Raw genomic sequence first — 27,850 nt, 5'->3', positions numbered from 1 at the left:
TAGATGGATTCAAATGATCTACAAGAACCCTATTGCCATGGTCATTACTAATAATTACAGGTCTGTTTTTTCTCACTTTCTTGTAGTACTAGACAGGGATGTCCATTAAGCCCTTTATTATTTAATCTTGTATTGGAACCTTTAGCTATAACATTACGTGAAGCTAAAAACAGTCATGGTATTTCTGTAAATGGAACCATACATTAAGATTACTCTTTATGCAGATGATCTTTTGATTTTTATTTCGAATCTTGAGGAATCAATTCCTAATCTTTTGGAAACACTTAAAGATTTTGGTGTATTTTCAGGATATAAACTTAATTTGAATAAAAGTGAATTGTTTCCATTAAATGCTCCTGTTAGTATATATATTGATATTCCTTTTAGAATTGTTAATACATTTAGATATTTAGGTATTATAATTATGAAAAAATAAAGATCTTTATAAAGCTAATATAGTTCCTTTAATAGACGCCATGAAACAACTATTTTCTAGATGGAATCTACTTACTCTCTCTTTAATAGGTTGGTATCCATGCTGTGAAAATGATGATTTTACCTAGATTTTTTACATATTTTCCAAAATATATCTATCTTTTAAAAAAAAAATTTGATCAAATTGACTCTTATTTCTTCCTTTATTTGGAACAATAAGAGACCAAGAATTAACAAGTATCATTTACAAAAATCCAAAAAAGGTGGTGGACTTGCACTTCCTAATTTAAGATTATTATTGGGATATGAATATTAAGACAATTATATTTTTGGTTATACTGGCTTGATAAGAGCCAAAAACCACTATGGGTTGATTTGGAATTAAAAGCTGTTAAACAATTTCATTTAACTTCAATATTAGGAGCTCCATTACCTTTACAGCTCTCTAAAATTCCAAATTTAAATCTTTACCCAGTTATTAAATAATCCCTACAGATTTGGGTTCAGTTTTGCAATTTTTTAAATTTTAAACAATTTAAGTTGTCTGGTTTTTTACTATCGAAACTTTTCATTTAAACCTTCAATAACCGACCCCATTTTTCTCCTATGGAGAAATAAAGGGATCTGTTCTATTACAGATTTATTTTGTGATGGTCGATTGATGACTTTTGAAGTTAATTAACAAATATTCTCTTGCTCATATACATTTTTTGCAATTTTTTCAGGTTAGACATTTTTTACAACAATATTTACCTAAGTTTCCATATTTGCAAGAATCTGATTTGTTGGATACAATTTTGAAGTTGAATCCTTTAGTGAGAGGTTCCATTAGCAGAATTTATAATTTATTTTTGTTACATAAAGAGAACCTACCACTAAAGATTAAACAAGATTGGGAGAGAGATCTTAATATGACCTTTTTTTTAAATGAAGATTGGGTTCGAATTTTGAAAAACGTAAATTCTTCTTCTATATGTGCCAACCACTGTTAATTCAATTTAAAATTGTTCATCATTATTATTTAACAAAGGAGAGACTATCTAAAATATTTCCTAGTATAGACAACTACTGTGATAGATGTAACACTGAAGTAGCTACTTTGTCACATATGTTCTGGTCATGTTCTTCATTAAAATTGTTTTGGAAATCTTTATTTTCTACAATTTCTAAAGCTCTGAAAATTAATTTACAACCTAATAGACTGACTGTTCTATTTGGAATAGTTTCACATCATATTCAGGGTATTTCATCTTCAGATCAACATGTAATTGCATTTGTTACATTATTGGCAAGAAGGGCTATTCTATTAAAATGGAAAGATATCTCTTCCCCTACATTAATTGAATGGTTTTCTCAAGTAACATTAGGTCTCAGTTTGGAAAAAATTAGTAGAACTTTTGAACCCCGATTCGACTTTGAGAGAAGATGGGATTCTTTTGCCAAATATTACCATTTAATTTGAATTATTCTATATTATTTCCTTCCAATTTTATTTTTTTTAAATATGCAATGGCGTTTGTTGACTCTTTTTCTTTATACATTTAGATGAAGGTTAAACGTATTGCTCTGGGGGGTTGATTCCTAATGGTTTTTTCTCTTTTTTTGTAGTTAGTGGGGTATTTTTTCTTAGACGGTTTTTTTTTTCCTTTTTCCTATATATAAAAATGTTTTTCCTGTTTTTATATATTACAATCAGCTTTTTTTCATTCAGCTCTGTTAATTGTATACATATTAATTTGTTGAAGTTTTGTATCATTCTACAGCTGTAAAAGATTATGTACCAATAAAAAGATTCTAAAAATTAAAGTGCACAAACCATATTGAGCTGCTAATTGTTCAAACAAAAATAATACAAGCCACACTAAGGATGTTGATATCCACTCACTCAATACTTCTTCCTAGTTGGCAGCCACATTTAACAGTCATTTACTTAAGTCTAAGCCAGGACCTTTTTCCAAAAAAATGAAAGCGGTTCCATTTATCTGTCCCAAAGTTACCATATACATATAGCTTGAAAACAAATTCAATTTTTGCCTCTCCTGTTTTCCATTGACAGGTAAAAATCATAATAAAGTGTAATTTCCTGACCTGGGCATTTCTGGAATTTTCTAGAGAGAATAAACAGTAGCTTAAGTTTGAACGTTTCCTGCCTGTGCAGTATTGGGCTTTTGCAATTTCCATTACCCCTTACCATTTCAGAATATGCATCATTCTTACTCCAAGGTTCAAGAATACTATCAGAAAATGTGTACATATATTTTTCAGCAAGTTTGTTTAAATGCTATTTTAATTGTAATTGCCTAAACTGCAGCTAAAATGAAATATTATGAAGTAAAGATAGGTTTAAACCCATTGGTAGCCAATTCTAACACAAATACAAGCTAGTATTAAAATAGATTATTCTAGTAGTACATTTAATTTCATGTCATTCTCTGTAAAAAGGTTCAAATAATGCTGAAAGCAACCCTTCCATAAACAAAAATCTCTGCTGTTACCAGTGTTGCAATTTGATACTATCTACTGAAAAGAATATCAAAACATTCTTAACCCCTAGCTTGCTACAAGAAATGGAAGTGCAACACTGTCAATATTTGTATACATGACAGATCACTGATCGCTAGCCCCAGTGATTCTTTTTTACCTTCTGGATGACAGAAGCCAAAATTGTTGCAGCATCACGAAACTGTGGGGAGTCCTGTCCATAATGTTTTATGATCTCTTCCAGTCCTGCCAGCTCCAGTGAATAAAGATCAGGTGAACGGTCTTTTGCCAAATGTTTGTGAACTGAAAGCTGCAGGAATATTTTACATTCAAGGTTATTTTTTTTTAAGTACCCGTTATTGCAAAGTTATGCACTGCAGCCAGAATATGTGGGTAATAGCTTCACAATAAGGCATATAGGTTCTGAAAATCCACTTTTGAATTTCATGGTAAGAAACTTGAAACAGCAACATTTTTTTCCCCCAAAACCTTCCCACACTTACATCTCACCAAACAGCACCAAAAAAGATCAAAGTACTTTCAAAGACATTGTAGGAGCCATACATCTATTTTCTGCCTGTTCAAGCTATGCATCTATTTTCTGTCTATATTGCAATCGTGATGAGTTTAATCTGTCACATGGTTGGGATGTAGTAGAAGCAGAGTATATTCGTGCTCATGCTTTGTTAGTTGCTTAGTCTAATGCAGAGGAGAACAGCCATAGAGAAAGTTTCTTTTTGTTGACTGCTAATTGGGACATCTGATTTGAATGCTAAGATCACAAAATCGCTAACAAGAGAAAATCTGCAGATGCTGGAAATCCAAGCAACACACACAAAATGATGGGCTGAAACACTGACTCTACTCTTTTCCATAGATGTTGTCTGGCCCGCTGAGTTCCTCCAGCATTTTGTGTGTGTTGCTGTATCTCTAATTTAGTTTCATTAGTTTCTTTTCCATCTCTGGTTTTGTAATAAAGGATCGAAAGTACCTTTTTCAACTTTGGAACTTTATTATTTTGGAAGTGTGTCATACAGTGTCAATCTCCTGGCTTAATCTCTCAGAGATTTTGGTTTGTTTTCAAAGTAACTGTTACAGACATAGTTAATAGGTAACAGGAGTTATGAAAGCACATTAATAGAAAAATGATGGTGTGGAAAACTTTCATCTGAGGTCAACAGCTCCAAGAGAGACAGTAAAGAGATGAGTAGACATTATAAATGTTGAAGGATATGGAATTACAATATTAGAAGACAATAAATTTACAGTTCAACATTTTAAACAATTTTTACGTACAAGACCAAAGCTCAGAAGAAATTTTGAACATTTTAAATGAATGCAAATAATAATACAAGGATGAATTAACAGTATAAAAGGAACAAAATCAATTCAACATGTCACTTAAAGACAAGCAAAATATTCACAGTTCGCTGCTTTGCATGCAGGCTGTGGGATTCCTCGCTTAAAACTTAGTAATTTTTATATTTAAGGCACTTAGTAAAACTTACCTCTGGTTTATCCCTGGCTCTTTTGGCTTACTGTATTTTGTTCGATAAAACTACTATACAGAACCTTGGGAATTCTAGCAAATTATTAGGTGCAATACCATTGCAAATTATTGCCATAAACAGGAAGAATTGAATGCAGTTCTGTATTTTTTGTTCTCTTTTTAAAATATATTCATGAAAAGGAACGTAGGTTGCAGAGGCTGAGGCAGCATTAAATTGCCCTTGCAAAGGTGGTGCTGAGCTGCCTTCTTGAGCCGTTGCAGTTTGTGAAGTGTGAGTATTCCCATAAATGCTATTAGGGAGAGGGTTTGAGGACTATGACCCAGCAAATGAGGGAATTGCAATACACTTCCAACGCAGGATGATGCACAGATTGAAATACAGTTTCAGGTGGCAACTCATGCTTTTGCTGCCCTTGGCCTTCTAGCTGATAAAGATCATGTGTTTGGAAGACGCTATCCAAGGAGTGTTGGTGAGCTGCCACTGTGCTGCAGTGGGGGAATGAGTGAATGGCTGTGATTAGCATGCCGAACAAATGGCACCCCATTCTCAAAATAAGGGTCCTGTATAGTGTCGAACTTCTTGTTACTGAAGCTGCACTTATCCGAGCAAGTGGAGAGTACTTCACACTTTGACATGAGCCTTGTTGATGGCAGACAGGCTTTAAAGAATAAAGAGGCAAATTATCTAAGATTCCTAGCTTCTTCCCTATTTTTGTAGCCATATTATGTATATAGCTAGTCCAGTTCAGTTTCTGGTCAATGGTAGGTAGCCTTCAGAAAGTGGGGGGATTTAGTGGATGGCAATAACATTGAATGTAAAAATATTTTAGCTAGATATTTAAAAAATTGAATACCACACAGTATTCATTGTCTAAGCCTTTTTGCACTTGGGCATTTAGCTGAGGATTGCTTTAAAGTTGCAAATGTGCTAAACATTATGCAGCCATCAATGAAATATCCCTACTTCTGACCACATGAATGCACCAAAGGAAGGGATTAGGGTGGAGTGTAGATGAAAATACAGGTGATGGATAAGGTGCAGATTTTGAAATGTAATGCAAGTTCAACAGAATGCATCATTTTAAATATGGCCTAATGCAAACTCAGCTGCAGAAAATGTTTACAACAAAACCTGAAAACCATTTTAGTCATTCAGTAAATTATTCAATCATTCCAGAAGTTGGCATAAGGTCAAGACAACTACAACAGTCACATGGGGCATCAATTTGTTACCATGGATCTATTAGGAGTAAGATCAAATCAAAGCACAAATAAGCATAAGCAGAAGAGGCAAGGGAAATTACTGTAGTGTTAACCAAACAGCAAGTAGTAATTGCTGGAGATCTGTGGGCTGTAAATATGAACTGTCATAAGCCAATTTTTTATAAATGTAATTGCTAAACTTTGCAGGAAATAAGGCTAACTTCACAAACAGATGGCTTCATGTTCAAGTTAGGAGCTTCCTGTGCCTCAAGAATCAACCGTGTTATGAAGTTACTAAATATTGCGCTCAGTTGACAATGATTGCTCAGCAAAGTGCTGACAGTAATACGCCTCACTTGTTAAGCACCTGTACGTTTTTTTTTAAAAAGACTAAATTTAAAAATGCTAACTTACTAATCTTTTAACCTGCTAAAAAGGTTTGAATGAAAATATTATACCCTATATGGAATAATTTTTTTCCAGTATAAAGTTGTTCTTAACTCACCAATGCAGAAATATCATGAAGAACTTGCAGTTCAGAAAAGAACAAAAGATCAACCTAAAAATAAACACAAAAAGCTTTTAGAATATATAGGGTAGTGGTGCACATGATGTACTCTACAAAATGGATGAACGGTAAAATAAAATCCAAAATACTTTACTGAAACCACAGCTCCAAAACAGCTATCTGAATATGCAAATAAGGTACGTAAAATATCTTCTTATGGGCTTAAGTTAATAATCTGTAGGTCTACATCTTGAGCTGCATTGGCATATTAACAGTCATACAGCACAGAACCAACTGCTTTGTTTCTCCATAGAAACATAGAAAATAGGTGGAGTAGGCCATTCGGCCCTTCAAGCCTGCACCGCCATTCAGTATGATCATGGCTGATCATCCAACTCAGAACCCTGTACCTGCCTTCTCTCCATACCCCCCTGATCCGTTTAGCCACAAGGGCCATATCTAACTTCCTCTTAAATATAGCCAATGAACTGGCCTCAACTGCTTCCTGTGGCAGAGAATTCCACAGATTCACCATTCTGTGTGAAGAAGTTTTTCCTCATCTCGGTCCTAAAAGGCTTCCCCTTTATCCTTAAACTGTGACCCCTCGTTCTGGACTTCCCCAGCATCGGAAACAATCTTCCTGCATCTAGCCTATCCAATCCCTTTAGAATTTTATACGTTTCCATGTCTTGTATGATTGGGACACTTTACCTTCAAACATCTCAAACCATCTTACCTAGTATTGCCCTTAAAGGAAGGGGATTCAAGTTCAGGTTACAATTTAATAACTTATATTTTGCTATCATAAATAAAATGAATCAGTATTTGCCATCACAACTTATTGAAACTAGGACCTTTAGAGTTCTGTGCATGTAGTTTAAAAGAAAAAAATTCCAAAGTTGCTATCAGTGATTTGATATTCATGTTCATGGGACTTATTTAAACTGAAAACCTTTTATAGCATAAAATCTGAGCTGTTAATTAATTACAGTAGTCTCCTTAACCAAAATTGGATAAACTTGCCATAGAGTACAAATATTCACTATATTGGTTCAATGGATTGCAGGCTTGCCATAAAGGAAATTGATCAGTACAGTAACAGTCATTCTCTGGAGTTTAGAACAATAAAAGGCAATCTCATTGAAACTGAGCCTACGTAGTAGCTTCAGTTATGGGTAGGCCATTTAATCACAAGTAGGAAAACCTCATTTGGAACCTTTGCATCTCTATAATGGAAAGGGCTGCAGTGACTCCAACACTGTTTACAATAGAGATCGACAAATTCAGGGAAGTTAAGATATGGATAGAGCTCCAAATTAAAAGATCAACCATGATTTTGATGAATGATGGAACAGGCACAAAAAGCAGACCAACTTGCCCCATGTTTTACTAATGCTTTATCAATTATTACAGCTTAGCGAATTATCTGCCCCTATAACCCGAAATAATTCATGAGATCACGTGTTTATAATGCAGCTTTTATTAGGAGTCATAGAAAAGTACAGCACTGAAACAGGCTCTTCAGCCACATAACCATGTTGCTAGGCGTAGCTCAGATGCCATCTACAAATTTGCTGATGATACAACCATTGTTGGTAGAATCTCAGGTGATGACAAGAGTGCATACAGGAGTGAGATATGCCTACTAGTGGAATGGTGTCACAGCAACAACCTGGCACTCAACGTCAGTAAGACAAAAGCTGACTGAGGATTTCAGGAAGGGCAAGGTGAAAAAACACATACCAATCCTCAAATGGATCAGAAGTGGAGAGAGTAAGCAGCTTCAAGTTCCTAGGTGTCAAGATCAGAGGTTCTAACCTGGTCCCAACATAGTCATAAAGACAGCAAGACAATGGCTATACTTCATTAGATAGAGTTTGAAGAGATTTGGCATGTCAACAAATATACTCAAAACTTCTACAGTTGTACCGTGGAGAGCATTCTGACTGGCTGCATCACTGTCTGGTATGGAGGGGCTATGGCACAGGACCAAAATAAGCTGCAGAAGGTTGTAAATCTAGTCAGCTCCACCTTGGGCACTAGCCTACAAAGTACCCAGGACATCTTTAGGGAGCAATGTCTCAAAAAGGCAGCATCCATTATTAAGGACCTCCAGCACTCAGGGCATGCCCTTTTCTCACTGTTACCATCAGGTAGGAGATACAGAAGCCTGAAGGCACACACTCAGCAATTCAGGAATAGTTCCTTCCCTTCTGCTATCCGATTCCTAAATGGACATTGAAGCTTCAGAAACTACCTCACTTCTTTTAAACACACAGTATTTCTGTTTATGCGCATTTTTAAATAATTTATTCAATATATATAATTGATTTACTTGTTTATTTATTATGTTTTATTTTATTATTTTTTCTCTCTGCTACATTATGTATTGCATTGAATTGCTGCTGCTAAGTTAACAAATTTCACATCACATGCCTGTGATAATAAATCTGATTTAGACCATTTTGAGCCATTTAAACTGCCTACTCCCATCGACCTGCACCGAGACCATAACTCTCCACACCCCCTACCATCCATGTACCTATCCAAACTTCTCTTAAGTGTTGAAATTGAGCTTGCATGCACCACCTGCACTGGCAACTTGTTTCCCTCACAACCCCCTCACAAACCCAATCTTTTCAGGCCTTCCAGATCCAGCAACATCCTTATAAATTTTCACAGTAGTCTTTCAACCTTATTTACATCTTCCCTGTAGGGAAGTGACCAAAACTGCACAGAATACTCCAAATAAGCCTCGCCAATGTCTTGTACAACTCCAATATGACATCCCATCTCCTGAACTCAATACTTTTAATTTATGAAGACCAATATGCCAAAAGCTGTCTTTACAACCCTTTTATCCTGTGACACCACTTTCAGTGAATTATGTATCTATATTCCCAGATCCTTTTCTTCTACGGCAAGTTCATTATGCAAGGATTACTTACCCTGGTTTAGTCCTACCAAAGTGCAACACATTTTTCCAGATACAGCTGCAAGCCATGGTAGTCTTCCTCACTGTTCACTACACCCCATTCATGGTGTCATCCACAAATTTGCTGATCCAGTTAACCACATTATCATTCAGATCATTGATATAGATGACAAACAACAATGGAGCCAACATTAATCCTTGTGGCACTCCACTAGTCACAAGCCCCTAGTCAGAAAGACAGCCACCTACTAACACTCTCTGGCCTTTCCTACAAAGCCATTGCCTAATCCGATTTACTACTTCATCTTGAATGCCTTGCTAAAGTCCATGTAGATAATATCCACTGCCTTGCCTTCATCAACCTTCCTGGTAACTTCCTCAAAAAAACTCTAAAATTGGTTGCACATGACCTACCAAGCACAAAGCCATGCTGACTATCCTTAATCAGTCCACATCTATCCAAATACTCAATATTAGAATATATTCCAATAACTTTCCCACTGGCCTATAATTTCCTAGTTTATTTTTTCCTAGTTATTTTTTACAGCCTTTCTTAAACAGCAGAACATTGGCCATCCTCCAAACCTTCCATAACTTCACCTGTCACTAAGGATGATTTAAATATCTCTGCTAGGGCTGCGATAATTTCTGCCCTTGCCTCCCACAGGTCCAAGGAAACACTCTGTCAGGCCCTAGGGATTTATCCATCCTAATTTGCCTCAACAGCCAACACAACCCACTATGTAATCTATATAGAGAGTCCATGAAGCAGATGCTGTTTTGCCTGACTTCTACAGATTCTTGCAACACTAGATGCAAAGTGTTCACCTGTAAAAACTTGTCACCTGCGCTGCCTCATTCCCTAATAGCAGATCAAGTATGGCTCACTCTCTCAATGGGACTTCCACGTACTGATTAAGAAAACTTTCCTGAACACATTTGACAAACTCAATCCATCTAGTCCTTTTACAGTATGCGAGTCACAGTCAATATATGGAAAAGTTCAGATCACCTACTATAACAATCTTGTTTCTTGCAACAGTTTGCAATCTCTCCACAAATTTGACATCATGTGAACATTCACATTTTTATTTAGTACAAATTTTAACCTATAAATGTATAACCTGGAATAGGCTAGCTTATTGATAGCATAGATGTCATGTCAGTGTGTTCGAAAAAGCAAATTCTCACCTTTGATTGTTAGTTCTTTATGGGATGCTTTCTTGTAGATCAATCAGAAGCATGATGCTTTTCTGTGGATTGCACATTTTAGAGTCAAAGGGCGATACAGCATGGATACAGGCCACTTGACCCATTGAGTCCATGGTGAATGTATTATCTGCCTTGCTAGTCCCAATGTTCTCTGTTTGGCCCATACCCCTCCATGTACCTATCCAAGTGCTTTTTAAAACGATGCTATTGTACATACACACACACACACACAGTGCTGAAGGAATGCAATTCTGTTGTTTGCCCTCTTCCTTTTCAATCCAGATGAAAGTTCTTGGCCTAAAGCATCAAATGTTCATTTTTCTTCATAGATACCAACTAACCTGCCAAGTTCCTAGTGTATGTTGCCTCTGGACCTTCAGCACCTGAAGAATCTCAATGTTTCCATTGTCCCTGTCTCAAATGCATCTGGCAGCTCATTCCATATACTCGCCATCTTCTAGGTAGAAAAGTTGCCCCTCAAGTCACTTATTTTTTTTCCTCTCCCACATTAAAACTATGCTCATTAGTTTCTGTCTTCCCCTACAACATGTTACAAATAGAATGCTGTTCGAGAGCCACCCACTGCAAGGTACTCTTTCCTGAAAAAATGTTAAGACCAAGTAGACTTGGCAGATATTCTAATAGAGTTCAAAATTGCTCTTCAAAACATTACTCAAGAATGAAACATTATATTTAAGAGGAACAGTGAATTAAAGTTCAGGCTAGAGGATGCAGGCTGCTTCATCATTTTTGGATAGGATGCATGGAGGGTAGAAAAGCAAAAAAAAAATCTTGCAGGCTGTGCCCCATCAACCTACCATGCATGTGATGAAAGATGCCTTCAAACAGTGATTATTCACTAATAATCTGCTCACTGATTTGCAATTTGTTTTCTGCTTCAGGTCAGGTACAAATGTTGAAAGAGCTAAATTTTAGAAAAGCAGAGTCCTATTGATAGGAAAAGGCATCAAGAAGCCCAATTAAAATAGAGCACAATGGGAATTTAAACAGGTACACACTCCTCTGGCATGATCCTTCACAAAACAGAATACAGTTAATTGAAGTCAATCAACTCCTTTTCGAGAGAGAGCGCTGTTTATCAGGAAGCTATTCAATCGTGGCTAAATCAACTAGGTATCTCTCTATAGGCCTCTATTTGATGTAGTCTATTCAGTGTATCCATAAAGAACTCTGATCCAATTAAAATGCTCAAATATACCAACTTTCTATTCAGCAAAAGGTACCATTGACTCAAAAATCACTTCATTAAGAAACACTCAAGTTCATAGCCATCACGTGAGCCACAGTAGCGTAGCAGTTAGCATGCTATCACAGCTCACAGCATTATACTTCAGAGTTCAATTTGGCACTATCTGCAAGGAGTTTATACATCCTCCTCACGGAATGCATCAGTTTTCTTCCAGTGCTCCAGTTTCCTCCCACTGTCCAAAGACGCGCCAGTCAGTAGGTTAATTGGTCATTGTAAATTGTTCTGTGATTCAGTTGAGGTAAATCATGGGTTGCTGGGTGGTGTGGCTCGAAGGGCTGGCAAGACTCATTCATGTTGTATCACTAACTCTGTGCTGGATAACAAAATAAATAAAATACCACAAACAAGAGAAAATCTGCAGATACTGGAAATCTGAGCAACACATACAAAATGCTGGAGGAACTCAGCAGGCCAGGCAGCATCTATGGAAAAAAGTACATTCGACGTCTTGGGCCGAAACCCTTCAGTTGGACTGCAGAAAAAAAGCTGAGGAGTGGATTTAAAAGGTGGGGGGGAAGGAAGAGAGAAACACAAGGTGATAGACGAAACCTGCAGGAGGGAAGAAGTAACGAGCTGGGATGTTGATTAATGAGGTGAGGTTAGAGAGAGGAAAGGAGATCGGAAATGGAGAGGGTGGGTTGCAGGGGTACATTACTGGAAGTTTGAGAAATCGATGTTCATGCCCATCAGGTTGGAGGCTACCCAAATGGAATACAAGGTGATGTTCCTCCAACCTGAGTGTGGCCTCATCATGGACATATCGGAACGGGAATGGGAAATGGAATTAAAATAGGTGGCACTTGTTTTGGTGGACGGAGTGTAGATGCTCGGCAAAGCGGACTCCCAATTTATACTGGGTCTCACCAATGTACAGGAGGCCACACTGTAAGCACTGAACACTGTAAATGACCCTAACAGTTGCACAGGTGAAATGTCGCTTCACCTGGAAGTACTGTTTAGGGCCCTGGATGGTGGTGAGGGAGGAGGTGTAGGGGCATGTGTAGCACTTGTTCCACTTGCAAGGACAAGTGCCAGGAGGGAGATCAGTGGGGAGGGACAAATGAACAAGGGAGTTATGCAGGGAGTGATCCCTGCAGAAAACAGAAAGTTGGGTTGGGGGGTGGGGGAGAAAGAGGGGAGGGAAGGACATGCTTGGTGGTGGGATCCCATTGGAGGTGGCGGAAGTTTCGGAGAATTATGTGCTGGATGTGGAGGCTGGTAGAGTGGTAGGTGAGAACAAGAGGAACCCTCTGGTAGGATGGCGGGAGGATGGGATAAAAGCAGACATGCGTGAAATGGAAGAGATGCAGTTGAAAGCAGGTTTAATGGAGGAGGAAGGGAAGTCCCTTTCTTTGAAAAAGGGGACAGCTCCTTTGTTCTATGATGAAAAGCCTCATCCTGATAGCAGATGCAGCAGTGATGGAGGAATTGAGAGAAGGGGTGGTGTTTTTACAAGTAGTAGGGTGGTATGAGGTGCAGTCTAGGTAGCTATGAGAGTCTGTGAATTTGTAATAAATATCAGTGAATAAGCTGTCTCCAAAGATAGAGACAGTGAGATCGAGAAAGGAAAGGGAGGTGTCAGAAATGGACTATATGAATTTAAGGGCAGGGTAGAAGTTGGAGGTAAAGTGGATGAATTCGAAGAGTTTGGCATTGGTGCAGGAAGCAACATCAATGCAGACGTCAATGTAGCATAGGAAAAGTATGGGATGGTCAGCAGCGTAGGCTTGGAACAGACTATTCCACGCAGCCGACAAACAATCAGGCATAGCTGGGACCCATGCAAGTGCCCATGGCTACCCCTTTTGTTTGAAGGAAGTGGGAGGAGTCAAAGGAAAAATTATTGAGTGTGAACAAGTTCTGCTACGCAGAGGAGAATGGTGATGGAGGGGAACTGGTTAGATCTGGTGGCCAGAAAAATAAAATAACAAAAAAAAATTCAATGTCAAAGCTTAGAAAGAACAACCTGTTTATTATGTGAAAAGTTTAAGTTTAATTGGGTTCCCATTGAAGTACCACATACATTTTACTGAACCCAGCATGTATTAAACTATGTTACTCAAATGATGCAGCATTTTTGCTTGCTTGACTGCATATGTCCCATCTCAGAAAAGGGCATGCTTATTTGTCTGGGTCCAGGAAGCTTTAGGAAGGCTTCCTGTACTAAATCAGTTCTGGTGTTTACTTAAAGCTGCAGAGCCGAGATGCAAACAGCAGTACTGTACTAAAGGTTCTACTATGCAGATCGCCAAGAACTATGCTGCACTTAAGAGCGTGCCTTGCAAAATTACAGTAAAACTTAAGTAACCTTCTTCCCAACCACTTGGAAATCATGATGGTTCAGTATCAGGTACACTAAATATTTGCTGATCTCCTCTTCAGCTTAATAGGCCCCAATGGGTTCATGAAAAAATACACTAACATCCTGTAAAAATGTGAATTTCAATTATGTTAGGATATTATTTGGGAATAATATCTGATGGTATGGAAAAATCTGCTAGTGTGGCACCAAAGTTCCTAGCAAAAACACAGATTATGCAAAAGGTAGAAATGTTGAGCAACACACAAAGTGCAGGAGGAACTCAGCAAGTCAGGCAGCATCGATGGAGGGAATAAACAGTTGATGCTTCAGGCAGAGACTTTTCATCAAAACCAGAAAGGAAGGTGGGTGGAGTACAAATTGGCAGGTAATAGGTGAAAACAGGCCAGAGAGGATGCGTGTGGTTTGGGGTGGGGGATAGGGGGTGGAAAGAGAAGGAGCATGGTAGATTATCCGAGTTTTACAAATGCTAGTTCAAGATTCCCTACTTACCTCATTATTTTTATTCAAAGAATTAGAAGGAAACAAACTCAAAACAGAGTTATCCTGGTACAAACGGTTTCTCATCTGTCGTAATGTCACAGGTAGATCTTCAAAAATGCTATTTGCCTTCCCAACCATGTATAATCTCTGAAACAATAAAGAGTCTGTCAATCTTTTGATTATTCAATTTCACAAACAAAACCTGAATTGAGAACCTCAACATTTAAATAATTCCACTAGCGAGGGAGATGAGGAAAAGAAAAATTTTAAATGGTGAAAATTAGAGAAAATCATGACTTGCTTGGAAACTGAATTCAATTGAGAGTAAGATTATCTATATTCTCTGGAACATTGCTAATCTCCAGGGACAAGTCTGTTTAGTCATCAGCTCCTGTTGCATTTATATGTTCTTTACTTCTTAACTCATCTTTGCAGCCCGAGAGTAAAGTGCACATGCTGAACTGCCTGATCCACCAGACACTAATTTTGGGGGAAGCAGCTGTTGGTTAACAGCTTAACAATTCAACAGTGTAATTTACAGTTGTTTCACATTAGCAGGGATGGCCTTGCTTGACAGAGATCCTAATATAGATAACAGCTCACAGGGAGCTCATCTGTTATTCAACCAGTCACTATTTGATTTATTTTAGCTGGGCAGCTACACCTCCACCCTTACCGAGGGTAGTCCAGTTTGGGACAACATTTCAACTGTCAATGTGACTATGAAAAAGGATGCACTGACTACAAGGTAGCAGCCAGGAGACCAATAATTACCCAACCAGATCCTGCATTGTACCATACATAAAAATACCTGATCACTCACCTCTTCACTGGGGGTTAGCTGCAGGATCACTGGTGCTTCTTCAGAAAACATTGAGTGGATAGAATTTGAAACAGTGTCCAAAGTGAAAGGGACAGGCTGCAAAACAACAAATCAACTAAGTTAAAACATTGAAATGAGTGAAATTACATGTTATGGAAGAGATCATTTAATCATCTTGCCCCTCCTGCCTTTTTCACTCCTGTCCCCACTAAAAATCATTAAAATATTTAGCTGAACATATAAAGTAGAAATGTCAATGAAGTGCAGTAGCCAAGAATTTATTGTTATTCATACACGGGATACAGTATTCCAGTGCTAGTGTTATTGTTCATTGTTAAGTTGCCCTTGTAAAGAGATTAACTGATCTCTAACATGACTTTCATTCTACCCAAATGTAAACTTATCAGAAAAGGAAAATGGAAGTAGTGATTTGCTGCAGCCTAGAGAATGACATTATTAAGGAAAACGAATCTCAGAAATATTTCCTCCTAAATGAAACATGTTTATGGCAGATGCAGTCACATTGGCCCTACACTCATCTCTGGAGAATTTGTACAGTAAAGGCACCAATGTTAAAATACTGTTTACTGACTCCAGCTCCACCTTCAATATTATAATTCCAAGCAAGCTCATTACAAAACTCCAAGACCCAGGAGTCAAATTCTCCATGTGCAACTGGATCCTTGGCTTTGTGATCAACAGACCACAATTAATAAGGACAGGGAACAAAAGCTCAACCACAATTATTCTCAACACTGCTGCTCCACAAGGTTACATGCTTAGCCACCTACTCTACTCTCTATACACTTATGACCGCATGGCCAGATCTACTGTAACTCCATCTCCAAGTCTGCAGGTGATACCACCAAAGTGGGCAATATCTCAAATAACAAGAAGTCAGAATACAGCATGGAGATAGGAAGATTGGAAGTAACATAGTATAATGACAACAATTCCCTCACTGTCAACGATCTCAATGTCTGCTCAATCTCTTCAGGAAGAAAGGTGGTCCACATGCTTCTGTCTATATCAACAGTGCTGAGCTTGAGAGCTTTAAGTTCCTAGCAGTGAACAAGAACACCATCTGTCTTGGTCCAACCTTGTAAACATCACAACTAAGAAAGCCCAGCAGTACCTCTACTTCCTCAGGAGGCTAAGGAATGTCCCCACTGACACCTACCAATTTTTTTAAAAAACAATGCATATATAAAGCATTCTATCTGGGCGCATAATGGTTTGGTATGATCTGCCTGTTTCATTAGAAACTACAGAGAGTTATGGACAAAGCTCAGCACATCAAAGAAACCAGCCTCCCCTCCAGGGACACTGCCTGTACTACTTGTTGCATCAGTGAAGCTCAGACATTCTTCTCCCCCTCCCATCAGGCAGAAGATACAAAAGCCTAAAAGTATGAACCACCAAGCTCAAGGATAGCTTCTACCCCACTGTTATTAGACTCGAGATGTTCTCTAGTGTAAAATGGACTCAACCTCAAATCTACCTCATTATGATCTTGCACCTTATTGTCTACCCGCATTATACTTTGTGTAGCTGTTACACTTTATTCTGCTTTCTGTTATTGTTTTTACCTTGTTCTACTTCAATATATAATTGAAGGACATTTAGATTATCCAACAATTTGAATTTAAAAAATGCTTTTCTGGAAGTTCCCTGTTACCTCCTAAATTTGTTAAAGTAGTACACACTCCTTCAATCCTAAGGGTATAACTGTTCCATTCTTTAAAATCAAAATTAAAAACTGCAGATGCTGAAAATTTAAAAATGAAAAACAATGCTAGAAAACTGAAAAAAAAAATCCTCAGACAAAAGAAACAGTTAACATTTCAAAGTTCCATTCACTTGTTTTCATCACATTCCAATGCTGGTCAGGGAGAGAGTGAAATATAGAAGGATGTTCCTCTTCAAAGAAACATGAAGGAAATTGCAATTGATTATTCAAATTGGCATAAATTTAATATGACATTTGACTTCTAGAATTGCTACCATTTGTCTGAATTTTGTCAAGTTCAGAACACAATTAGCTATAAAGAATGTCCCTGAACCAGAAAAAGGAAACTGATCTGCAAGTCTTGTGGTGATAACCCATCTCAGACCAGAGAAAGTATATTCCTAATTGTGGCATGAATTAAAGAGTTTTAATGGACGTGAACAATTCACAATGAATAAGAAATCAATGTTATATGCCAATTTAGGCTTAACATGTTTCATTTCCATGTAGCTGAACTCCAACAATTTGGAAATAAATAGCCCTTTAGACATTAATAAACATGACAAAAGCAAATGTAGGAAAACAGGCAGATGACAGGCACTCAAGTAGGAAAATTTCAGACTACATTTCTTCAGTCAGAAATATTCAAGTTTTGGACTTGTGTTGTTATAATGCTCCTGCAATGCAATTCAGAATGTTTTTACCTTAAGGCTGCACACAATTGCAAACTGTTAATATTGTGAATTTCAAACTTCATGTAAGCAGAGAACAACATCCATGGTGGGATAGGTGAAAGACTATTCACATCAAGATGAACTTCAATGAGGTACTTCTAAAGAAGTCAAGGAACTGAATTCAGATCAGCTGAGCAAATTAATTTAACGACTGGTAATGGTAATATTTGAGGCCAATCCAATCCTGCAATAGGGATGTGACCAGGAAATATTACTTCAGCCATCTAACAGATTCAGTTGTATGTTAGAATGTCTTTGTTGTGTGCTTTAAAAGAGAAATTGATCAACAGACATTTCCAGACTAAATTCCAAGTTACATATGAAAACCAAGTATTACTGCAACGTAATGGTCAGACTATTTTTTAGAGTAATGTTTCCCCAACTGTTTTGGGTTACTGCCCCTTGGTTCCCAGACCACATCCCTAGCACCCTTTTCTACCTATTACATACAAACTGTAAAGAATATTGATTTATATATATTAAGAAGTGTGGTTTTAGTATAGTGATCATAATTTTTAAAGTCTGGGTGGATTTTTTTTAATATATATATCCTTTTTATACGGAGTAGTCTTCCGCTGATATGGGGGTAGAGTTAGTCTCATTTTTTCCTTTTTCTAGCCATATTTTGGCTTTTTCTTTTCTTTTTCTTGTGGGGGTAGGGGATGGTCTGTTTTCTAACTCTATTTTTCTTTTACCAATTTGTTTTAGTTTTTTCATTTGGGCTGTTTTTGAACTACAAATATGTCTATGATGTCGTCACTTCCGGGTCCGCTCTCTATTTTTGTTCCTCTTCCGGATGCATAAGTTTCTAATTTGGTTAATCCTTTTTATACCAAAGGATTGATTTTAGAAATATGGCTCAGACCATCAATTTTGTGTCTTGGAATACTAATGGTTTAAACCATCCGATTAAACGAAAGAAGATTTTCAAAGTATTCCAAAGACTTAATGCTCATATCATTTTTGTACAAGAAACTCATGTGAGGAAGGAGGACAACTATCGCTTTTTTAGGTCTTGGCAGTGTCAACAGTACCATTCGAATTCGAATGCCAAAGTAAAGGGAGTTTCAATTTTTATTGACTCCTCAATTGCATTTGTCCAACATGATATCTTTTCGGATCTGAATGGTAGATTTTTGTTAATTACGGGCTTACTTTGTAATAAAAAGGTTGCTATGGTTAATGTTTATGCTCCAAATGTGGATTGACCTGATTTTTTTAAGTCCTTATTTACTTCTTTACCTAATCTAAATGAATATAAGTTGATAATGGGTGGTGATTTTAATTGTTGTTTAAATCCTTCGATGGACAAATCTATATCTACTCAGACTTCACCCAATAAGTCGGCCACTTGTATCAACTCTTTCATGACTGATGATGGACTTTTTGATATTTGGAGATTTCGGCATCCTAAGGATAAGGAATTTTCTTTTTTCTCACATGTTTATCGTTCTTATTTGAGAATTGATTATTTTTTTATTGACTCTTGCTTGATTCCTTCGGTAAATGGTTGTGATTATGATATTATAGCTATTTCTGACCATGCTCCATTAAAACTTTCTTTTAAATTTATGGATATAGTTCCTAATGCTAGACAATGGCGATTTGACTCTACCTTATTGCAAGATCCGGACTTTATTAAATTTATGAATAGATCGACTTTTTCTTTTCAACCAACTCCACGGAAGATATTTCTTACGGAACACTTTGGGACACTTTTAAAGCATATATACGTGGACAGATTATTTCCTATTCTGTTGGTCTGAGAAAACGCATAAAGAAGGAAGCTCTTTTATTGGTTGATAAAATTAAAGAGATTGACAAGAAATATTTGATTACTCCTAGTAAGGAGCTTTACAAGCAAAGGGTTGAACTTCAAACAGAATATAGTTCATTACTTACATCTTCGATTGAAAATCAACTGATGAAGTCCAGATCTGATTTTTATATACATAGTGATAAATCGGGTAAACTATTGGCTAGTCTATTGAAGAATGCTTTGGTTAAACGTCAAATTACTAAGATCCATCGGCAAAATGGGGACTTGACAGTTAATCATGATGAGATAAATAAATCATTTCAAGATTTTTATACTTCCCTATATCATTCTGAATTTCCTCAGGATTGTGGTACCATGTGTGGTTTTCTTGGGAAATTGAATTTCCCAAGTCTATCACCAGAGGATCTTTCAATATTGGAAGCTCCTATGACTGATGCAGAAATTAAAGGGGTTATTTCCTCCATGAATTCAGGGAAAGCACCTGGTCCAGATGGGTATACAGCAGAATTTTTAAAAATGTTTTTCTGCTACTCTTTCTCCTTGGTTTTAAGGTTTTTGAAGAAGCAATTAGATTGGGAAATTTGCCACCATCTTTCTATAGAGCTTCCATTTTTTTAATATTGAAGAAAGATAAAGACCCTACTGATTGCGCATCCTACAGACCAATATTAAATGTAGATTCCAAGATTTTTTTCCAAGTTACCTGCATCCAGGTTGGAGAAGGTATTACCCCAAATTATCTCGGAAGATCAAACCGGCTTTATTAAAAACCGTTACTCTTTTTTTAATGTTAGGAGGATATTGAATATTGTGTATACTCCTTCACATATTTCAGAATGTGTTATTTCATTAGATGTGGAGAAAGCATTTGACAGAGTTGAATGGCCTTACTTATTTAATGTGTTGGAGAAGTTTAATTTTAGTCCGACATTTATTTCCTGGATTAAACCGATTTATCACACTCCAGTAGCCTCGGTGTTTACTAATAATCAAAGATCTCCCTTTTTTCGTTTATTTCGGGGCACTAGACAAAGCTGTCCTCTTAGCCCATTATTATTTAATATTGCTTTAGAACCTTTGGCAATTGCCATCAGAGAATCACAGGATATTTCTGGTATTAATCATGGGACAGATATTCATGTTATCTTTGTATGCAGATGATTTATTATTATTTATTTCTAATCCTGAGAAATCTATTCCAGCAGTTTTATCATTGTTGGCTCAATTTAGTGATTTTTCTGGGTATAAATTAAATCTTAATAAGAGTGAATTGTTTCCTTTGAATAGACAGGTCCCAATTTATGGAAACTTACTTTTAAATTAGTTAATGACTCTTTTATTTACTTAGTGATTAAAATTACAAAAAACCATAAAGACTTATTTAAGGTTAATTTTGTACCCTTAATTGATCAGATTAAATGCTTGTTTACTAAGTGGTCACCATTATCTTTGTCTCTGATAGGTAAAATAATCATCTTAATAGCATTAATCCTACCTAAGTTTTTATATATCTTTCAAGCGGTACCAATTTTTATTCCGAAATCTTTTTTTACTAATGTTGATTCAAAAATTTCCTCATATATATGGCAGAATAAAAATCCCAGGTTAGGTAAAATATACTTACAGAAGGCAAAGAAGGAAGGTGGGTTAGCATTGCCTAATTTTAGATTTTATTATTGGGCAGTTAATATTAGATATTTGATATGTTGGTTGAAAGATTGGGATGGATCTTTTAGCCCTCACTGGGTGAGCTTGGAAATTAAATCGGTACCAGGTTATGCACTGGGTTCTATTTTAGGGACTTCTCTCCCTTTTGCTCTTTCTAAATTGCCGAAACGAATTGAAAACCCAATAGTTAAACATACCCTACGTATATGGTTTCAATTTCGGAAATTTTTTGAGTTGACTCAGCTTGTTTTAAATATTCCTATTGTATCCAACTGTTTTTTCCACCCTTCAATTATAAACCAAGCTTATTTGGCTTGGAAGACTAAGGGATTACTATGATTTTCTGATTTATTTTTGGACAATTGTTTTGTCTTTTGAGCAATTATCTAATAAATATAATTTGCCTAGATTTCATTTTTTTAGATATTTACAGATTAGGCATTTTTTAAATACTGTACTTACTACTTTTCCAAATTTTGTGTCTTCAGGTATTTTGGAGAGTTTGTTTGAATTAAACCCTTTTCAAAAAGGGCTTATATCAAAACTTTATAATATAATTATGAAGATACATTCAGAGCCCCTTTATAAGACAAAAATATTGGGAAAGAGAGCTTCATCTTATTATTCCTACTGAGAATTGGGATAGAATTCTTCAATTAGTTAATACATCATCTATATGTGCCAAAAATTCATTAATACAGTTTAAGGTCGTACATAGGGCCCATATGTCCAAGGATAAATTAGCTCATTTTTATTCTTATATAAATCCTATTTGTGACAGATGTCAATCTGAAATAGCGTCTTTAACTCATATGTTCTGGTCATGTCCGCTTTTGAAAAAATATTGGAAAGATATTTTTGATATTATCTCTGCGGTATTGAACATTGATTTACAACCCCATCCTATTACTGCAATTTTTGGTTTACCAATGATGGACTCACTTCATTTATCTTCTTCCGCCTGTCAAATGATTGCGTTTCTTACTCTAATGGCTAGAAGATCTATTTTGCTGAATTGGAAGGAAATTAATCCTCCCACTGTATTTCATTGGTTTTCTCAAACTATGTTATGTTTAAATTTAGAAAAAAATTAGAAGTGGTGTATTTGATACTTCTATTAAATTTGAAAAAATATGGAGACCATTTATTCAATATTTTCATATGATGTAATATGACCGTTTCAAGTCTATTTGATTTTCCAGTTTTAATTTTATATATGTTGAGAGGATCGGAGTTGACGACACTGATGATTATGTATTCTTGTGAGATATTATAAACAGCCTTTTTTTTCTTTTTCCAGTTTTTCTTTTTTTTTGCTTTTTTCTTTATTAGTTATTAGATTATTAGTTTAGTTTTTTTGCATAATAATTTTTTTCTTTTTTTTATTATATATTATGATATACCCAGATTTACCTTGTTCATCTATATACTGTATCGTTCATGATTTGGGAATACTTATTTATATGTATTCTTTCATGTGCAATGGAAATGAGTATGTTTGTAATCTCATTACCTATATATCCATTGTATTTTGTTGATATTAATAACAATAATAAAAAGATTGAAAAAGAAAAAAAGAATATCGATTTATGATGCACAGTGTAAGAAAATAGTAACTGCAAATTCAAAGCAGCAACAAATGGAAAACTTAACCATCTAAAGTTATACAACTTATTACAGTAAAAACTATTTTCATCCATTTTAGAACATACATTACTCCAGCTATTCACCATTTCCTTGCTTTTTCACCTTTTAGTGAGATGGAGGAGCTTGGTGCAGTGATATCAGTTTCTCAACATCAAGCAAAATGTTATTCAGATGGAGTCTCAGATTCCCATATTCAGTAGTTTGTAGGCTGTTGCATTGCTTTGAAAGAAGCTGGACAACTGCATGGAAATGGCTATCCACTAAATATGTTAGAAAGGCAATAAAGAACATCTTGACTTTTCCTGTCCCCCTCCCCACAGTGGAGGATATTATTCAGAGGTTTCTTTCTGCAACCAAAAGTCTTGATATACTTTTGACTCTCAGCTTCAGCTCAGTCATTTTGTAGCAAGATCAGTTCTTCCTCCACCCTTCCTGTTAATTCCTCATTACAAATGTTCAGGAATGGATTTATTACCCAATCTGGAATATGGATCGAGAGCAGATTCTGAAATCTCTGACATGACTTTATACAGCTCACCCACATGGGCAGAGTATCATTATCTGGTATTCTTTCTTTCTCTTCCAACTCAGAGGCTTGGAAATTGGAAAGGTTGTGAAAGCTAATGGTGCACTTAAATAGGGTTAACTTGGACAGAAATGTAGCGATGCCTAACTTGACTTCAAAAAGATTCACATCTCCTTGCAACTGAAGATTGATCTCATATAGCTTTATGAATAATTCTCACAAATAAGCAATATCATGCCTAATATTGAGTTGATTACTGAATGAAGCATTTGAGTCTCCAAAGATTTTTCAGTTTCAAAAAGCACATGGAAGTGCTTCAAGCAATTTGCTTGAGAGCTATCTGATTTGTGTGCAAAAGCAAACGTTCTCGCTGTACCTCATTCTCAATACAAAGCTCTCAAAATAGTCAAGAATTGAGAGCACAGGATTTGATTTGATTTACCGCTCTGATAACAATATTTAATGATTTGTGCAACTGATCACTTAGGTTTTCTTGCGACAAGATGTCAAGACTATAAGATAGGAGCAGAATTAAGCCACTGGGCCCATCGAATCTGCTCTGGCATTCCATCATGGTTCATTTATTATTCCTCTCAACCCATTCTCTCGGCTTCTTCTATAACCTTTAATGTCCTGACTAACCAAGAACCTGTCAACTTACACTTTAAATGTATTCAATGACTTGGCCTCCAAAGCCGTCTGTGGCAATGAATCTGACAGATACATCACCCTCTGGCTAAAGAAATCCTACACTCACCCACTATAAGAAACATCCTCCTCACATCCACTCTATCCAGGCCTTCCATTATTCAGTAGGTTTCAATGAGATCCCTCCTCATTCTTCTAAACTCCAGCAAGTACAAGACGAAATCCATCAAATGTTCCTCATACACCAACCCTTTCATTCCTGAAATCATTCTCAAGAACCACCTCTGGACCCTCTCCATTGCCAGCAGAGCTTTTCTTAGATCTGGGGCCCTAAACTGCTCACAATATTTCAAGTGTGCAATGCCTTATATAGCCACAGCATTTCATCCTTGCTTTTATATTCTAGTGCTGTCAAAATTAATGCTAACACTGCATTTTCTTTCCTTACCACCAACTCAACTTATAAGTTAACCTATAGGGGTGCACAAGGACTCCCAAATCCCTTTACCCCTCTGATTTTTGAATTTCGTCCCAGTTTAGAAAATAGTCTATGCCATTATCCCTTCTACCAAAATGCATGACTCTTTCCTACGCTATATTTCACCTGCCACTTGGCTCATTCTCCTAATCTGTCCAACTAATTATGCAGACTCCCTGCTTCCTCAATATCACCTGCCCTTCTACCCATCTTTGTATCATCTGCAAACCTGGCTACAAAGCCTTCAATTCTGACATCCAAATCATTGACATACAAAGCAAAAAGTAGTCCCACTGTAAGACCATAAGACTATCATAATCACTGGTCACCAGCAGCCAAACAGAACATGCTCACTCTATTCTGACCCACTGCCTCCTGCCAGTCAGCCAATCTTCTATCCATGCTAGTATCTTTCCTGTAATAGCATGGGATCTTACCTTGTTAAGCAGCCTTATGAAAGGCTTTCTGAAAATCCAAGTCAACAACTTCCAGATTCTTTATCCATCCTGCTTGTTATTTCCTCAAAGAATTTGAACAGATTTGTCAGGCAAGATTTCCCCTGAAGGAAATGCCGACTTGGCCTGCTTTATATTGCGCCTCAAGGTATTCTGAAACCTTATTAACAATGGACTCAAACATATTTCCAACTACTGAAGTCAGATGCACTGGCCTAAAAGTTCCTTTCTTTTGACTCCATCCCTTCATGAAGAGTGAAGTGACATTTGCAATTTTCCATTCCTCTGGAACCATTCCAGAATCTAGTGATTCCTAAAGGATCATTATTAATTGACTCCACAATCTAGTCACTAACTCTTTCAGAACCCAGGCTGTAGTCTATCTGGTTCAGGTGATTTATCTACAGTACCTTCAGACCTTTAGTAATAGCAACTGCACTCACTTCTACCCCCTATACTATTAAATTTCTGGTATTCTGCTAGTGTCTTCCATAGTGAAGGCTGAAGCAAACTACTTATTCAAATCATCTCCCATTACTACCTCTCCAGTGTCATTTTCCTGTGGTTGGATATCTACTCTCACCTTTTACACTTCACACATCTGAAAAATCTTTTGCTGTGTTGACAGCAGATTCCTTCGTTAGAGAAACAGAGACAAGGTTCTGAGGACATGACAGAGACACCCAGATGGCATGTTGGCTTCCTGGTGCCAGGATCACATATCTTGGATCATTTCCATAGCATTCTCAAGGGCGAGGGTGAGCAGCCAAAAGTCTTGGTACATATTAGCACCAATGACATAGGTAAGGTGAAGAGGTCTTGAAAAGAAATTTTAGGGGGTTAGGTAGAAAGGTGAGACACAGGACCTCCAGGGTAGGAATCTCTGGATTACTGCCTGTGTGCCACATGCCATTGAGGGTCAGAACTGAATGATCTGGCAGGTGAATGTATGGCTGAGGAACTGCTGCAGGGAGCAGTGGTTCAGATTTACGGATGAATTGGAGCTCTTCTGGGGAAGGTATAACCTGTACAAAAGGGACAAGTTACTCCTGAACCTGAGGGGGTGCAATATCCTTGCGGGCAGGTTAACTAGAGTTCTTTGAGTGGGTTTAAACTAATTTGGCAGGGGGATGGAAACCAGAGTGATAGTGCTGAAGATGAGCTAATTGGTTTACAAATAGAGGCAATGCGTAGTGAGACTACAAGCAATGACAGTCTAATGATAAGGCAAAAATCGCAGTCAACAGAATGAGCTGCAAGGTAAAAAGCAAACAAATTTGAAAAGGGTGAATACAGGACAAAGTGTTCTATTTGAATGTACGCAGGATATGGAATAAGGTAGATGATCTAGTACCACAGGTACACATTGGCATGTATGTTGTTGTAGGCATCACTGAAACACGAGTGAAAGAAGATTATAGTTGGGAGCTTCATGTCCAAGGATATACATTGTATCAAAAAGACAGACAGGAAGAGAACAGGGTGGCATTGCCTGATGGTAGTTACAGCTGCTAGAAAAGTTTGCGAACCCTTCACAATTAACTGGTTTTCTGCACCAATTACCCAAAATGTGGTCTGATCTTCATCTAATCTGCCTAAACTAACAATTGTACTTTTCATGCCTGTATTGAACACATTGTTTAATCAATCACAGTCGAGGCTAGATAAAGTATGTGAACCCTTGTATTAAATAACTGGAACCTCATTCAGCAGCAACAACCTCTACCAAATATTTCCTAAAGCTGCTGATCAGAGTTGAACAATGGTGAGGGGGAATTTGAGACCATTCCTCCATACAAAACTGTTTCAGTTCATATTTCTGGGATACTTTGCATGAACAGCTCTCTTCAGTCATGCTATAGCTTCTCAATTGGATTAAGATCGGACTCTGACGACCATTCCAAAACATGAATTTTCTTCTTTTTAAACCTTTGATTTGTTGATTTACTCCTGTTTTGAATCATTGTCTTTTTACATTATCCAACTTCAATTAAGCCACAGGTGACGGTCCACTACCCTGACATTCTCCTATAAAATGTCTTAATACGATTTTGAATTAATTGTTCCCTCAGCAATTGCAAACTGTCCAGACCCTGAAGCAGCAAAGCAGCCCCAAACCATGATGCTCCACAGTTAGGATGAGGTTTTAGGTGTTGGCGGTCAGTGCCCATTTTACTCCAAAGATAGCAGTGTGCATTTCTGCTAAAGTTCAACTCTTATCTCATCTGTCCACATAACATTGTCCCAGAAGTGTTGTGGAATATCCAGGTGGTCTTTTGCAAACTTGAGATGTGCAGCAACTTTTTTTTGGAGAGCACTGGTTTCCTCCATGGAGTCCTTCCATGAACACGATTCCTATTCAGTGTTTTTCTAATAGTGGGCACATGAACAGAGACTTTAACAAGTTTTATAAATTTCTGCAGGTCTTCTGCTGTTACCCATGGTCTCTTTTTCACCTCCTTCAGCACTGCATGTTGTGCTCTTGGTGTGATCTTTGCAGGATGTCCACTCTTGCGAGAGTAGCAACAGTACTGAATTACCTCCTTTTGTAGACGGTTTCTCTTCCTGTGGACTGATGAACTCTCAGACCTTAAAAATGCTTTTGTAGCCTTTTCTATCTAGCTTCTTGCATCTCTACAATTCTTCTCAGGTTCTTGGAAAGTTGTTTTCATTGAGGCATGGTACACATAAACAGATCTTTCTTCAGAAGAGCAGGCTCTGTCAGTAACCTGATTGTGCGTCTCTTTTATAGGGCAGGGCACGTCTACAACCCACACCTCCAATCTCATCTCATTGAATAGAACACCTGACTCCAAATTACCCCAGAGGTTTACACACTTTTTTTTTTTAAAACCTAGGCTGGACAGTGATTGCTTCAATGGTATTGATGAGAAGTACAATTGCGTGTGTTATTAGTTTAGGCAGATTGTGCTTGTGTAATATTGTGACAAAGATGAAGATCAGAACATATTTTATGAGTAATTAATACAGAAGACTAGGTAATT

General features: G+C 37.1%; 1 protein-coding gene across 1 annotated transcript in view; it reads right to left on the bottom strand.

Annotated features, from left to right (window-relative positions):
* atp6ap2 (ATPase H+ transporting accessory protein 2) overlaps nucleotides 1–27,850 on the bottom strand; it is a 46,108-nt gene that overhangs the window by 5,161 nt on the left and 13,097 nt on the right. The window contains exons 4-7 of the mRNA XM_059968254.1: nucleotides 15,181–15,276; nucleotides 14,367–14,504; nucleotides 6,135–6,188; nucleotides 3,077–3,226 (exon numbers count right to left, since the gene is read on the bottom strand). Of these exons, the coding sequence (XP_059824237.1) occupies nucleotides 3,077–3,226; nucleotides 6,135–6,188; nucleotides 14,367–14,504; nucleotides 15,181–15,276 (438 nt within the window). The remainder of the gene's footprint in view (nucleotides 1–3,076; nucleotides 3,227–6,134; nucleotides 6,189–14,366; nucleotides 14,505–15,180; nucleotides 15,277–27,850) is intronic.

This window comes from Hypanus sabinus, chromosome 4 (genome assembly GCF_030144855.1).
Source record: "Hypanus sabinus isolate sHypSab1 chromosome 4, sHypSab1.hap1, whole genome shotgun sequence".
Taxonomy (NCBI): domain Eukaryota; kingdom Metazoa; phylum Chordata; class Chondrichthyes; order Myliobatiformes; family Dasyatidae; genus Hypanus; species Hypanus sabinus.
This window is presented reverse-complemented; position numbering and strand designations above follow the sequence as displayed.